The sequence below is a fragment of the Patiria miniata genome, unplaced genomic scaffold (genome assembly GCF_015706575.1).
Source record: "Patiria miniata isolate m_02_andy unplaced genomic scaffold, ASM1570657v1 HiC_scaffold_3, whole genome shotgun sequence".
Classification (NCBI taxonomy): domain Eukaryota; kingdom Metazoa; phylum Echinodermata; class Asteroidea; order Valvatida; family Asterinidae; genus Patiria; species Patiria miniata.
This window is the reverse complement of record NW_024037069.1, coordinates 14,587,995-14,601,009: the sequence shown is the minus strand read 5'-3', so window position 1 is coordinate 14,601,009 and position 13,015 is coordinate 14,587,995. Positions and strand designations below refer to the sequence as shown.

General features: G+C 38.8%; 1 protein-coding gene across 2 annotated transcripts in view; it reads left to right on the top strand.

The window, feature by feature from the left end:
* The window catches only part of LOC119737266 (phosducin-like protein), a 33,084-nt gene that overhangs the window by 9,375 nt on the left and 10,694 nt on the right, over positions 1-13,015 (top strand). For both annotated transcript variants that reach the window (XM_038211464.1, XM_038211465.1), the window contains exons 6-7: positions 7,989-8,102; positions 11,402-11,526. In XM_038211464.1, coding sequence (XP_038067392.1) covers positions 7,989-8,102; positions 11,402-11,526 — 239 coding nt within the window. The remainder of the gene's footprint in view (positions 1-7,988; positions 8,103-11,401; positions 11,527-13,015) is intronic.

Here is a 13,015-nt window from a genome sequence, read left to right as displayed (position 1 = left end):
GCTACAAACATTGATTCTAGAGTCCAGACAAACCAGAGCTGTAGACCAAGCTTAGATTTGGAAAATGGTCATAAAATACTGCATGAATTGTTCATCATCATTGGGCGGCCACAGCCGAGATGGATGCAACCAAACTCTTCCAGACTCTCTTGTCCGCCATGGCCATGGTGATGTCATCAACGTGCTGGCTCACATCACTGCATACGGTGTCAACGTAGTTGAGGGGTCTCCTCCCTCTGTTGGGGCAAGGCAATCTCCAGCAGATGAGGTCAGAGACAACTTGCTCTTTGGCTCCGTAGCAGTGGCTGGCAAGGCGGGCTCTGCGCTGTGCTACTGTAGTTGAGATAGGTGGGATGCTGTCGTATATTTCCGCCTTTGTCTTATGTTTCTATGTGGAATTATTCTCACTGGGGAGAAAAATGGTTACACTGCATGTGTATAGAGACTACCTAACATGCATGTTGTCCACATGATAATATTTGCAGATAGATACTACATACTTTTACGGCAACCATGTGGGTCTTACTGGCCAAATTGGCATAAGCAATCCCATGGTAACACACGTTACATTTAGAAGGAGTCTTCTGTCAACTCTGTGCTGTTATCCTATAAAGTCAAAACATTGAGGGTGGATTGTTGTCACAGACGATCCTTTGAAATTACAAAATGTCAGTGACTAAACTATTAAAAGGCCAACGAAATAAACTTGTGTTGTTGCTTTGGCAATACATGTGAGCTTTTTATTAGTAGGCCTAATTCATGTTACAAGAAAGTGACATGGCAACAAATGAAACACCCTGCGTTTGAAAGTTTCCCATATTGTGCCAAAATGACCAACCAAAATCAATATTTTTTGCCTAAAAACCCCAGTTTTTTTTTTACAAATCCACTTAACCATATTCCATCTAACTGCTACATCACCCAAATGAAAAGTGCCATCCCCTTTAATTGGTTGCGATGCTTGCAGTTAGAACTGTGCATCAGAGCAGGGTACCCGAGTACGGTACCTGGCTGTTAATGTCAGAGACCGGTTCTAGATTATGGAATCGGGTACCAGTAAACAACTTTACATATTACTTAGTTACTTCTCAGACAATGAAAAAGAAAGGTTTTGAAGTCATTTGTTTTGAGTCATAAAGGGCTGTGAGGTAAATTTCACTCAAACATATTTGTGTGGACCATTTTCTTCTGTTTACAGTGTCCATTCTACTAAGCATACACTTCAGCACATTGCTTCTTTAAGTTAAAGAGGTTGTGGAATGCTCGAAGACATTTCCGTCATTTTTCGGGTATATGTAGCCTAAGGTGTGATGAAATAAAAACGACTATTGTTTCTGTCATAAAATGAGTACAAAAGGTACTTTTGAGAGCTGTTTTTCAAGTCCTGTCATGCCTGTTTCGACCCGAATTTGCAATTTGTGTAAAAGTCGTCGTTGCGGGCAGCAAACAAAACACAGTAAATCATGACGTAATAAACAGGACTCCCGATGCAGAGTAGCATAAACGAGTTCTGTTTATTACGTCACGATTTACTGTGTTTTGTTTGCTGCCCGCAACGACGACTTTTACACAAATTGCACGTTCGGGTCGAAACAGGACCTGAAAAATAGCTCTCAAAAGTACCCTTTGTACTCATTTCATGACAGAAACAATAGTCGTTTTTATTTCATCCCACCTTAGGCTACATATACCCAAAAAGTGACGGAAATGTCTTCGAGCATTCCACAACCTCTTTAAAACATTTTTAATTTCCAGTTTGCATACATGTACAGTATGCACTGTGAGCCTAGCATAGACCATACATGTACATGTAACAGATGCTGCAAATATTATGTTACACTTCAAAGATTAAAATAATAACAAATCAATGGCACATCACTACCTCGGATCAATTTCTCTTCACACATAATTGAATTATGTTGCTGGGGTGGTGGGGAAGGCAGACAGCTTTTTGGTAAATATTGATCCAACCTGTCGACAAAACAGATTTCAGCCACTCTCTGCCATCTCACTAAAAACATGTGCAATTGATCTGTCTAAATGACTTGAGAGCTTTGCACTTCAGTGCCAGCCCAAAGTGTTGATGTGATTTGTGCTTTTGTTTCTTGTCCCTTTTAAAAAGATCAAATTTTGACAGAAACCTGAAAGTGCCATGGTAAACAAACTATGCAGGTAGGATTGCTGGCAACGTACCTGTAGATGTCATTGGCAGTGACATAATACCGGAACATTGGAGAAGTGCAAGGATACTGCACAGTAGACTGCTCTGTTCTTTGTGATGAGAGATTAAAGGTGGAGGGAGGAAAGAACGTTAAGATAAAAATCAAGTTAAACAATAAATCTGGTGCCTTGTTGAGCTGAAACCTGAAAGTGTCACTTTAGGACATGAAATACATTGAAGACAAATCTCAATGCGCTTTACTCAGTCAGTCAGTCTGTCAGTCGGTCGTCAGTACAGATTAGTTGTGCCATAGTGAAAGGACAAAGTAAACATTTATTCCTGTCAATTATTGTTGAAAAGGAAATCCATTTGCTAACTCAAACCTCTGCTTACATGTAACTCAACATTTGAGCGCATTCCCCAGAGCTTTGACTTATCGGGATTTCGCTGCATATGTTTTCTAGTTGTATTGATTTCATTCGTAAAGTGCGATTTTCTGTCGGAGGCCAATAATTGGTTTTACCGGTAATTGGGGGCCAAATTACTGAATGGGATTGGATAAACTGTGGCATAGTCTTTTGATGAAACCTACCTATAATAACTGTATGTACGTATTTCCTGCTGGCTACATGGACTGCAGTTACAAGTCTATCGGGGAGTAGTAAACTTGTCAATCTTTCCCAACCCACATATTGCTCCTCTCCCTCCGCCCCCCCCCAAAAAAAACCCTTTAATTACTAAAAAGTGTTTAAACACCAGTAACACAATTAAAGATGTGTAGCTGTTTCAACACCACAGGTTTGCACATGTGTTAAGTGCGGTACGTGTATCATGCAAATGATTTGGTACCGGTACATGTAGTGTACGGAGGCTTTACATATGAGCAGTCAATATACGACGGCAAATACGGTCAAACTGACCATTTTGTTACTGCATATATACAGCCTTGGCCAGTCATTGATTTGTCCGAGGCCTTTTTCCCGGCTGTCCCTCCTATCGATTAAATGCCACTTGTGCAAGCCGTGAGTGTTTGGCAAAGGAACAGATGTCTGTGGTAATGAAGGACAAGCATTCACCCAAGCCACTCATTAACTTCTTATTAAAAGCGGGTAAGCCGACTTGATTGTGATTTGAGAAATAATGTAATTGACAAAAAAATTGAAGTAATAAACCCAAGTAAACTACCGGTAGTTTTGTGATACATATTTGTACGTATAGACACAGACTCACAGAAAAGTAAGAAACTCACCAAAACCTCTTGCAACAACCTGTAGACATGGTACAAGTAGATAGGCTAAAAAGCTGATGCGTGTACATTACAGATACATGTACGTGTACATTTACACACATCAACAGCATGTACATATATATGTACAATGTATTTCATGCGATTTTGTAATAATATAAGTTTACCCCAAAAATATATAAATCCTGCATAAATGTAGTGGTGACATTGTCAGCATGTTTTGGGCTTCCCTGTCATGGGATAGGCCTTATGATGGTTTTTGTGTGTGTCCATGACCAGTTGTCAGTGAAAAAATACCATGTGGAGGATATACCGGTAGTGATGAGATACTGCACATAAATAATGAGTTCATGTTTTGTTTACATTCTTTGCGCTTTTGTATGGGAGCTACTGGTACATGTAGGTTGGGATGAGAGCCATGAACAAGCTACATATCGATACACAGAACACATCCATTGTAAAGCGTTACCTGGTACATTATGCCTCAGGTATTATAGCAAACACTGTAACATCAGGACTTCTAAGAGACTAGAAACACTGCTGCTATACATGTACGTTTGTGCACACTGTACTGTGCAACACTTTCTTGCAAACCAGTACACGCAAAAGCTGAGCCCTTCATCAGTGGCTGTCATGACTAGGCCAAACACTGCCCTCTACTGTTCCTACATGGAGTCCAAATCCTCAACCATGAGAAAGAATTCATTTCATTGCTTCTGAATCAACACACACGACACCTGTGCCCTGTGTTGATCACAGACTCAGCTAGAATTAACCAGAGTGCATTTTAGAGTAATTGAGGGAGGGACTTACATGTAATTGATAGTGTAGCTGTGAAGCACCCGGGAAGCATGGATAAATGTTACATTACTACACAACATCCACTCAGTAAGAGTAATTAATCATATTCTGTAATGACATGTGCTTTATTGCTCTGTATCAGCCAGAGTGGCCTGAGTAATTTACTGTAATGATTCCTGGGATTCATGGAACAATTTATCGATTGGATGTGCACTAATCACGCATACATGTACATACATGTACACATTTAACGGGAATGTACATCATTGGCTTTTGCTGTAATTTTCAGAAATGAACTATTTGAGGGGTTAGTATAATAGATCAAATATTGTTACACTGACATTTTTGATGTTTTGTGTTTGAAAAGGTTGGAAAAACCAAGAAAAACAAAAATGTTCAAGTAGTCTGGTTCCCTGACTCCACAAAAGATAAAATGGATCAATTTATAGATGATGGAAAATTGTTTGGCAAGGGAATCAGTCTAGCTGGCCTGCACCCGTTCATGAACATGCAACCAATAGCAAACAAAATTTGGACTGAAAAATGGTAAATTTGGAGCTGTAGTTGAAAAATAGTTAGGTTTTTCCAACGGTGGTCGGCCGACCACTGTGGAAATGTATACAAAAAAACATTTTCTTGAAAATGACTTCACACCAGGTGCCATAATTTTACAAGATGCTTGAGACTGTCATTTACCAACATCCTAGTAAGGTATTTTGTAAAAACTTGGTAGTTTTATTTTTCGATGTTTGTATATTCCCTTTATCCTGCTATCTACATACATGTAGAGGTACATGTACATGTATGGTTAACATGGCTGGCCTTGAAAGAATCTTAGATGCAATCATATAAATTCTGCAAGATTGCCTCTAGAGGCCAGTACATGTTGGTTTTGTGCTCATTTGAAAACACATTTAAAAGATTTCATAAGCTAATCAACATTCCTCTTTCCGTTTAAGTTCAAGTTCAAGTATTCTTTTATTAATAGACTACATACATGTGGAATTTCAGAAAAATCATGTAACTTTGTTTATTCGAGTGAAATGGCTGTCACGGCTGTACAGAGATACCTTCAGTTGTCGAGCCCTACAAATGACGCTGAATTTATGGACAATTTGAAGTGTTTGGCACTTGATTGATATAAAATATACTGCTTTGTTAGGATAGGCCCAACAAATTTATTCTTCATAATTTTACGTGTGGCTGTTTTGTTTTGTTTTCTTTTAATGAGCATTTTTTAAAGATTGACCCTCATGCGGACATTTGAGGAATTGTCAGATTTACGAGCTGAAGAACAGCAGTTCTGACATTTCAGCAAAGCAGGATGGTATGGTCTTCATGAAGAGATCTGCGCGCCTTACCCAACTAGACCAAGGCTGGCAGATGATCAATAAATGCCTCATCCCTGCCTGAGCAATTCAAGCAATAAAAAAAAGCCCAGCACAATACTCTCACTGAGAAATAAAGCAAAACACTGGGAGATCAGAAAATTGTCCCTAGGGGAAAATCAGCTGAATAAACTACTGTAGGGAGCTTGTCCATGGTCTGGACAGAGCCTTGATGACTGAGACATGGCAACACCTATAGGTGTTTCGAACCGGTGATTAAAAGACATCAGCCTGGACAATCTGGATTCTGTTCAGTTTTGTTGTACAATAGAGGCATCTGAAACTCTGTCTTCAGTTTTCGTGTAATCATAGTGATGCTTTCATGGGAAAACTACACTGTAGAAAACATTTTTATTGAGTCCTTGTTAAACCAAAAATTGGTATTGTTTGGAAATGTCTGAAAATGGATGACAAGTTTTCCCATACATGTACATGTACCGGTGTTGCTGACATGCCCTAATGCACTGTGGGTAATGCAAATGCCGGTGTCATATGAAAATCGGACTCGTATGAAAATCAGACTCCCTTTCCCTTTTATTGTTTTTTTTCTCTCACGTGACCGGTCCCTTGCCTAATTATCCATGCATGAGCATGCGCAATACCACCAATGAGTCCGTATTTCATAAAACCTAAATTCATGCTACATGTACAACGGTTGTTTTAGTTTTTAAAGCTTTTTTCCCAACTGATCAGCAAAGTATACATAATTCTAATGGTTCCCTTAGGCCCCCTATGGGTTACAAAGTTGTGTTAGCTTTTACGAGAGACAACGAAGAATTTAATGGTAGGATTTTTTGTTCCAATTTTCTCCCCTTAATTTTAAAATCTTTTATGAAACAATTTGTTACCAGCAATTTCTTACCTCAGTTCTGTAGGCCCTGTTTGATTTTATGCTTATAATGTTTCAGCATTTATCTTGAAGTGTTTGGTATATGGCTACAAATGCTTTCCATATTGTAGGCCAAATAGAATTAAGTATATACCGGCAGTGCTTCTAGGACCAAATTAGTACATGTATACAAAGGTATTTAGTCTGGTGCCTACATGTAGGTGCTTGAGACTATTCTTCAAAAGAAGGTCCTCAGGAAAATTGATTTCAACATTTTGGTCATAAAACCTGCATTTGGGCCTGGTTATTGGCCAGTAATAATTGGAAGGACTAACCCTGATGAGCAGCTGGTGTATGAAATGGAATCACACCAGTCTAAAGTGTGAACAACTGAAACCAGATGTCTTTGCAAATGTCCACATATTCACAAGCAAAATTCACGTATGAGAAACTTCTGCTACCGGTACCTGTACAATGTACATGTACCGGTAGGCCTTTACTCCGTGCATACAAAAGGTTGATTTCAAACCATTTTTTGGCTGTCAGTTCTTGGAGATGCACATAACAGCCATGGTCAATCAGAGCACAAACTATTACAATCAGCTAGGCTTAGTTGAGTATTATGAAGTGAAGTACATCCCTCAACCAATTCACAAGCAGTAGGGACTACACTTTCTGTGCTTAAAAATTAAACAGATTTGTTGTCTTCACCTACTGGCAATCAGTGAACTGGTGAAAGGGGGAGACAAGTAAAGAGTACCGTGAACTTCACTGCCAGTTGGTAATTTCCTATAGACATGAGAATCATAACATCTCGTTAGTTCACAGCAGATGTTTAATTGTCTTCTCCCATACAGATGCTCTTCCTGATGCAAACAGACAGTTATTTTAATTTCATTACGAAAGTGGAAATATATAGTTGGGGATTGAAATTGATCAATTGAAGTGTGTGGATTGAAGGATGGGGCAGTAGCAAACCCAACCTGTCATTTCTTACAAGTACAACTACAGCAACCCGTGCTAGTTCTTTGCGTTGTTGGCTAAAGTTTCCCTTTTGAATTTATGCAGATGAGATGTTTTACCGGAAGCATAGTGCGACATTAAAAAGTGTTGTCTAAGTTGTCTCACAAAAAAAAAAAAAATGACAAAAAGCTCTGGGCCCTGTTTCATAGAGGCGTGTACTAAGCAGGTAATTACAAAGCAATTAAACATAATGAGAAAACATTCAGCTGGAAATCATTCCTACATGTATGTAAAGTCATCATGTCATAAAATGCTTTGTAACCCACTTTTGCTAAGCAAACATCAGTAAAGGTATTTTTTGTTTTCACTCAAGTCAGGCGAATATAAAATATGTTCTGTAAGAACAAAATAAACATCATGTACAAGTACTATTTCATTGATAAAATGAATCCAAATATACTGTTGCAAAATATACTTTTGTCGTGACCCCTTTAGAATGTGTCTCAGGTGTGGCTGGCATGCAAATGCTGAACATTATGTCCATTTTTAAATGTAATTGATAATTTACGAATGTCATTAGTTTCTCTATTTGTCTTGCAGTCAGTGCCAGCATGTGAGGCTATGGAAGGCTGCCTCCATTGCCTCGCCCAGGAGTACCCACACGTCAAGTTCTGTTCCATCTATGCCCAAGATGTCAACCTTAGTCAGAACTTTGTGAGTATTAATCTTTAAGACTCTGGCATCTTGTCTTGCCCCTTCTTTTGCCTTTCAAAATGTAGCTGGACCATGAGCCCCATTTCATGGAGTTTACTTATCAGAAACTACTGTTGAGTAACTTTGTGTGCTAACATAATGGCTAAGCAGGTACCAGCTGAGTAGAAGCTGTACACACTACATGACACTTGGCTGGTAACTGATTTTGATAAGCAAATATTGTGTGTTTAGCAGGCTCTGTTGTATTGCACCCAGTGGTCACAGTAATGGTGTGAATGTATACTCTTTGAAGTTTCAGAGTTAGTTTTTACATGCTAACCAAGGGTCCCCTGTAAAACATTGAGCCCTTGGAGCAATATAAGCACCTGAATGGGTGCATGTATTTAAGTCCATCACCATGTTAATTAGACATGACTTAATTAGTTTGACTTTTCCTAAGTGAGTATATGCATTTCCCAGCATTACATAAAAGTGTTGGATGTGTCGTTTCTCCTCATGCAAGGCTCAGATAAAATAATCTGCTCTAAACCAAATTGACTCATTATTTTCGCCCAACTTTTATTTCTTGTTTCCTCTGTCTTCCTCTTGTCATGAAACAAGTAAGAATATACATGTACATGTATTTCTATGGGATAGAGTCTACCAGTCCAACGCAGGTTATTCCCCAGCTAATGCCAGAACCTCTTTATTCTCCTCTCCTGGTGAAGGGAGGCAAGTGGAATTGAAGTATGTAACTTGCCTGAGGACACAACATGGGAACAGCAGCTGGATTCGAACCCCTGACCCTCTGATCACAAGTCACAAACCCTGACCACTAGGCCACACTCCCCTGTTAAACTAAGCCAATTGGATATTCCTGCCAGCGGCTTTAGATCCTAGGTTAATGCTTGAGGGAACTCATCGATTGCACACAGCTGAACCAATAACATCCATAAAAGCAAGCGTTGGCTGAGCTCTACATGTGTATACACTAACTCTGGGGCCGGAACGCCACCCTGGCCGGCTTTAGTTCAAGCAATTTCTCAAGCCTGCTATGCACAATGCCCTCATAAATTGTTTAATAGCAAGAGTGTGCCATATGGGTAATAAAGGTATGTACATGTACATGTACAAACTTGTTAGGTTGAATCATACTATCTTTAAACATGCTACATGTAGCCCAAATTTATTGTTTAATTCTAACCTACATGTACTTTAAGGTAACCGGCAAAAGAATAATGCCATTTTTAAAAAATAATTTAGAAGCATTAAGACTATTAAGAACTTCTGTGACTAGATGATCCCAATGACACCAATTCCAGACAAAGGCAATAGATAAATAGATTGCAAGGTTTGTGCACTTTCAAGATAATAATTACCGTAGAAAAGAAATATTTTTATGTGTACAGTAATGTCTTAAAAACAAAATGAAATTTCCAAAATATCTCAAAGGCTCAAATTGCAGAAGAGTAAACAGTTAGGCCTATGTTCTGTTTCAAATACTTGCAGCAACATCTGAATCCCAGTGGTGATCTGTATGGATTAGAATGTAAATGTAGGCCTACAGGTTAGACTAACTATGCCAGTTGATCAATTCATCTCAAACCTATGTAAATACATGTACATGACCTACCCGAGAGCCAAAAGCGCTGTGGATATTTATCAATATTTGATTGCGTCCTCCTTATATCTGCACGGTTGAATACCGTTCTTCATTACTAGGGCAGTTCTTTCTTTTTGTGTGTGTGCTTTTTTACCCCCTGGATTTAATTGAACCTGACGTACATTTCAGCAACAAATACCATGAATACAGAACAAGTGGGGAGACAAGTGTACACTATGGGAATCCAATTTGATCCTGCTTGGATATATGTACGTAGCAGCGAGTACAGCAATCAAACTAATTTTTTTTAGATGGAATTTGCGTCGGGGAGATTAATTTTTTATTGGTTTTGATTTACCAAGGGCTTGTTGTCTGAGGGCTTGTGGGAAAGCTTGTGAATTATTTCTTGCCAGTCCTCAGACAACACTGAGTATACAGTATTGATAAAAACAAAAGCTGAAGGGCTGAACTCAACCATTGGTTTTCAGCGCAAGGATGGCTTTTTGGTGTGAGCTTCTGGTTAACATGACGTGAGAGTTAGGATTTTTTTCAGTAAGGGAGTTCTCTTCAACCTTTTTAAAAAATCTCTTCAGCATTTGAGTTAACAAGCTTATCACCCAATGGCATGAATGGAGACAAAATATTCCTGAAATTTGGGTTAGGATGGATCATGGGAATTCAGAAGTGCCAAAAGGGCAGTAAGAGAGCCAGGGTTTTGAGAGAGGGGGATTTGTAATTTTTCTTAAAAAAATGTGCCGCCCTTTCTAGTGTTGATCATAACACCAGAACACTTGTTTGGGGAGTTTCCTCCTTGCTCTCAATTGATTTGCAACCTTTAATTAAAGTACACATTAATGTCAAACAAGACCAATGCATCACACATACATGCACAAAACAACCTAAAGTTTTCTGAATACGATAACTATAGAAATAGTGTACACAACCATGATGTATCCATGGTGTACAGTTTCCATTTAACGGTGAAAATGTCCTGCATTGCCTTCAAGTCATGTTTACCAAAAGCCACTCATGCAGGCAAGCTGTAGACTCGGAAATAATGCTCCATGAGCCTTTTTTTTATTACATTAGGGTTTTAATCATTCACGAGCCTATAGTTTGGCTCACTGGAGCATCCTTGTGAAAACTGTAAGTCAGGCAGGCATTTCACCAGCCTAATATGCTCAACATTAAATGTATGTACATCGCAGAACTTGCTTTACCCAAACTCAAGAAGGTTAAAACAGTCAATGTTCTTCTGCCTCGCCTGCTCGCCTGCTCGCAGAGTTAATGGATTGGATTTAATGAATGAGTCTGCTGTGGATTCAGGGGACAATATTAATTTGACAAGCTCCAATGTAAATTGTCACTTTTTTAAATTCCTTTTAATAGGATTTCACTTTTTGGCAGCTTCAAGTGTGTACAGTGTAGCTCATTCTTGGCAGATTAAACAATGTTTCAAGTCTGAAATAACAGGTGGATTTTTCCTGTGTACAAAATGCGCTCCAGTGAGTGTATTCTTCCGCCAGTCTTATATCGATTATTTTGTGACGAGTAAGCCTCTTAATAATTACATGAAACTGTTATCAGAATGTGATGAGGAGTTGTTGTTTTTACACAAACCAACGTGTAGTTACATGCCTTGCATTATCTTCATTTGGTAGCATGTGCACATTCAATCCTTTATTCCAGTCAGTGCATTTCTAATTGTCTTTTATAGATCTCAAATGGCTTGCCGGCATTACAAATCTACAAGGGCGGTTCACTGATTGGAAACTTTGTAAGATTATCGGACCAACTTGGTGAGGACTTCTTTGCTGGAGATTTAGAGACATTCCTACAAGAGTAAGTACTCTTGAGTCTTGAAAATGTTGTAGAAGTCCTGTCCATTCTTTACTTGATTTAAATTATACTGCCGCTCCTCCCCAGGATTCAAAACTTACATTCTTCAGAGTACATGGTACCGTACCAGTGCTGTACCAACTGAGCTAACCCTATGTTGGCATTCTGTCGGCATTTTGATTTATACGTAAACTGTGTGATTCTCTCAATCTAAATGTTCATTGTATGTACATGTACTCATACATGTATGCGTAGGTAATGGTCGATATCAGAATTTGCAAAATCGAAATATCGGAAATCAAATATCAAGATATTTGATATATCGATTATCCCCTTCCAGGGCTTTCTTTGACAGTTTGAAGCATATTGCTCAAACACTGTTTAACAACTCCCAGCACTGAGAGTTTGAGAATAGGTGTTCTTAATGTTTTACATAAGGGGTACGAAAAACACAAAGCGTTGCCGCTTGGCATTTCATGTTGTTTTTTTTTATTTTCAGTCACAAGCCCGAGTTGCCGCCAACTTTTATTTCATTTTGCAGCACACATTAAACACAAAGTAAAGGCACAAATGGGAGATTTCTTTTGAGGATAATCTGACGCATTTTTAATATCATTCCTCAATATTGAAATTTTTAAAATTTCAATATGATTAAAAAATTGCTATCGACGATATTGATATCAAAATAATATCAAATAATCGAGTAATATTGATATATCGACGGTGCTTAGTTCCAAATTTTTTTCACATGGAAAAAAAGACCGCTGAGCGATGGCATTGTGAATGCCTTTTCCTTTTTCTCTATAGTTCATGGTTTACCCTTAAGGATTTCAAATGTTGCCTTTGTGCGGAACCACTCGTAAAATGATGGGAATCATACCTAATGCAATTTCGGACTTTACTTCTTTTTTTTCTTTTTTTAAATCCTCATGAGCCACAAGTTAGAAAAAGAAGATGAAATATTCCGCAAATTAAAAGTAGGATTGGATTTCAAAACAATAAAAGAAGACAACTCTTTCGAACTTGCTTCTAAGGCGAGTGCACTATTCACTCGACGTGAGTTGGCACTTCAATGTCTTACATATGGTGAAGCCTACCAGTACTTGGGTTCACATGCATGAGGGCGCTAGACGATCTGCTGGCTTAAGAATGGAAGAAATGCAGGACCAGCCGCTTCACAGCTATTTAAGCACTTTAGTGTTTGCTTAAGATTGCCAGTGTGTGATAATTTGTGACAAACCAACCGTTAATTTCCACCAATCACTACGTATGTATCCCACAACAACCATGTAGGACATGTGAATCACCTGGATTCATGTTGTCTTCAAGGTGACCATAAATCACACCTCTCAAAATGCTAAATTGCACCCCTCGGGAACCAAAGAGTGCTCTCAGCGGCAATTTTTCACAGCGTGGTACTTCAATATTGCTATGGTGACAAGACCAACTGCTAGGATTTCTCTGCAGCATGGAACATTGCAAACAGAGCAAT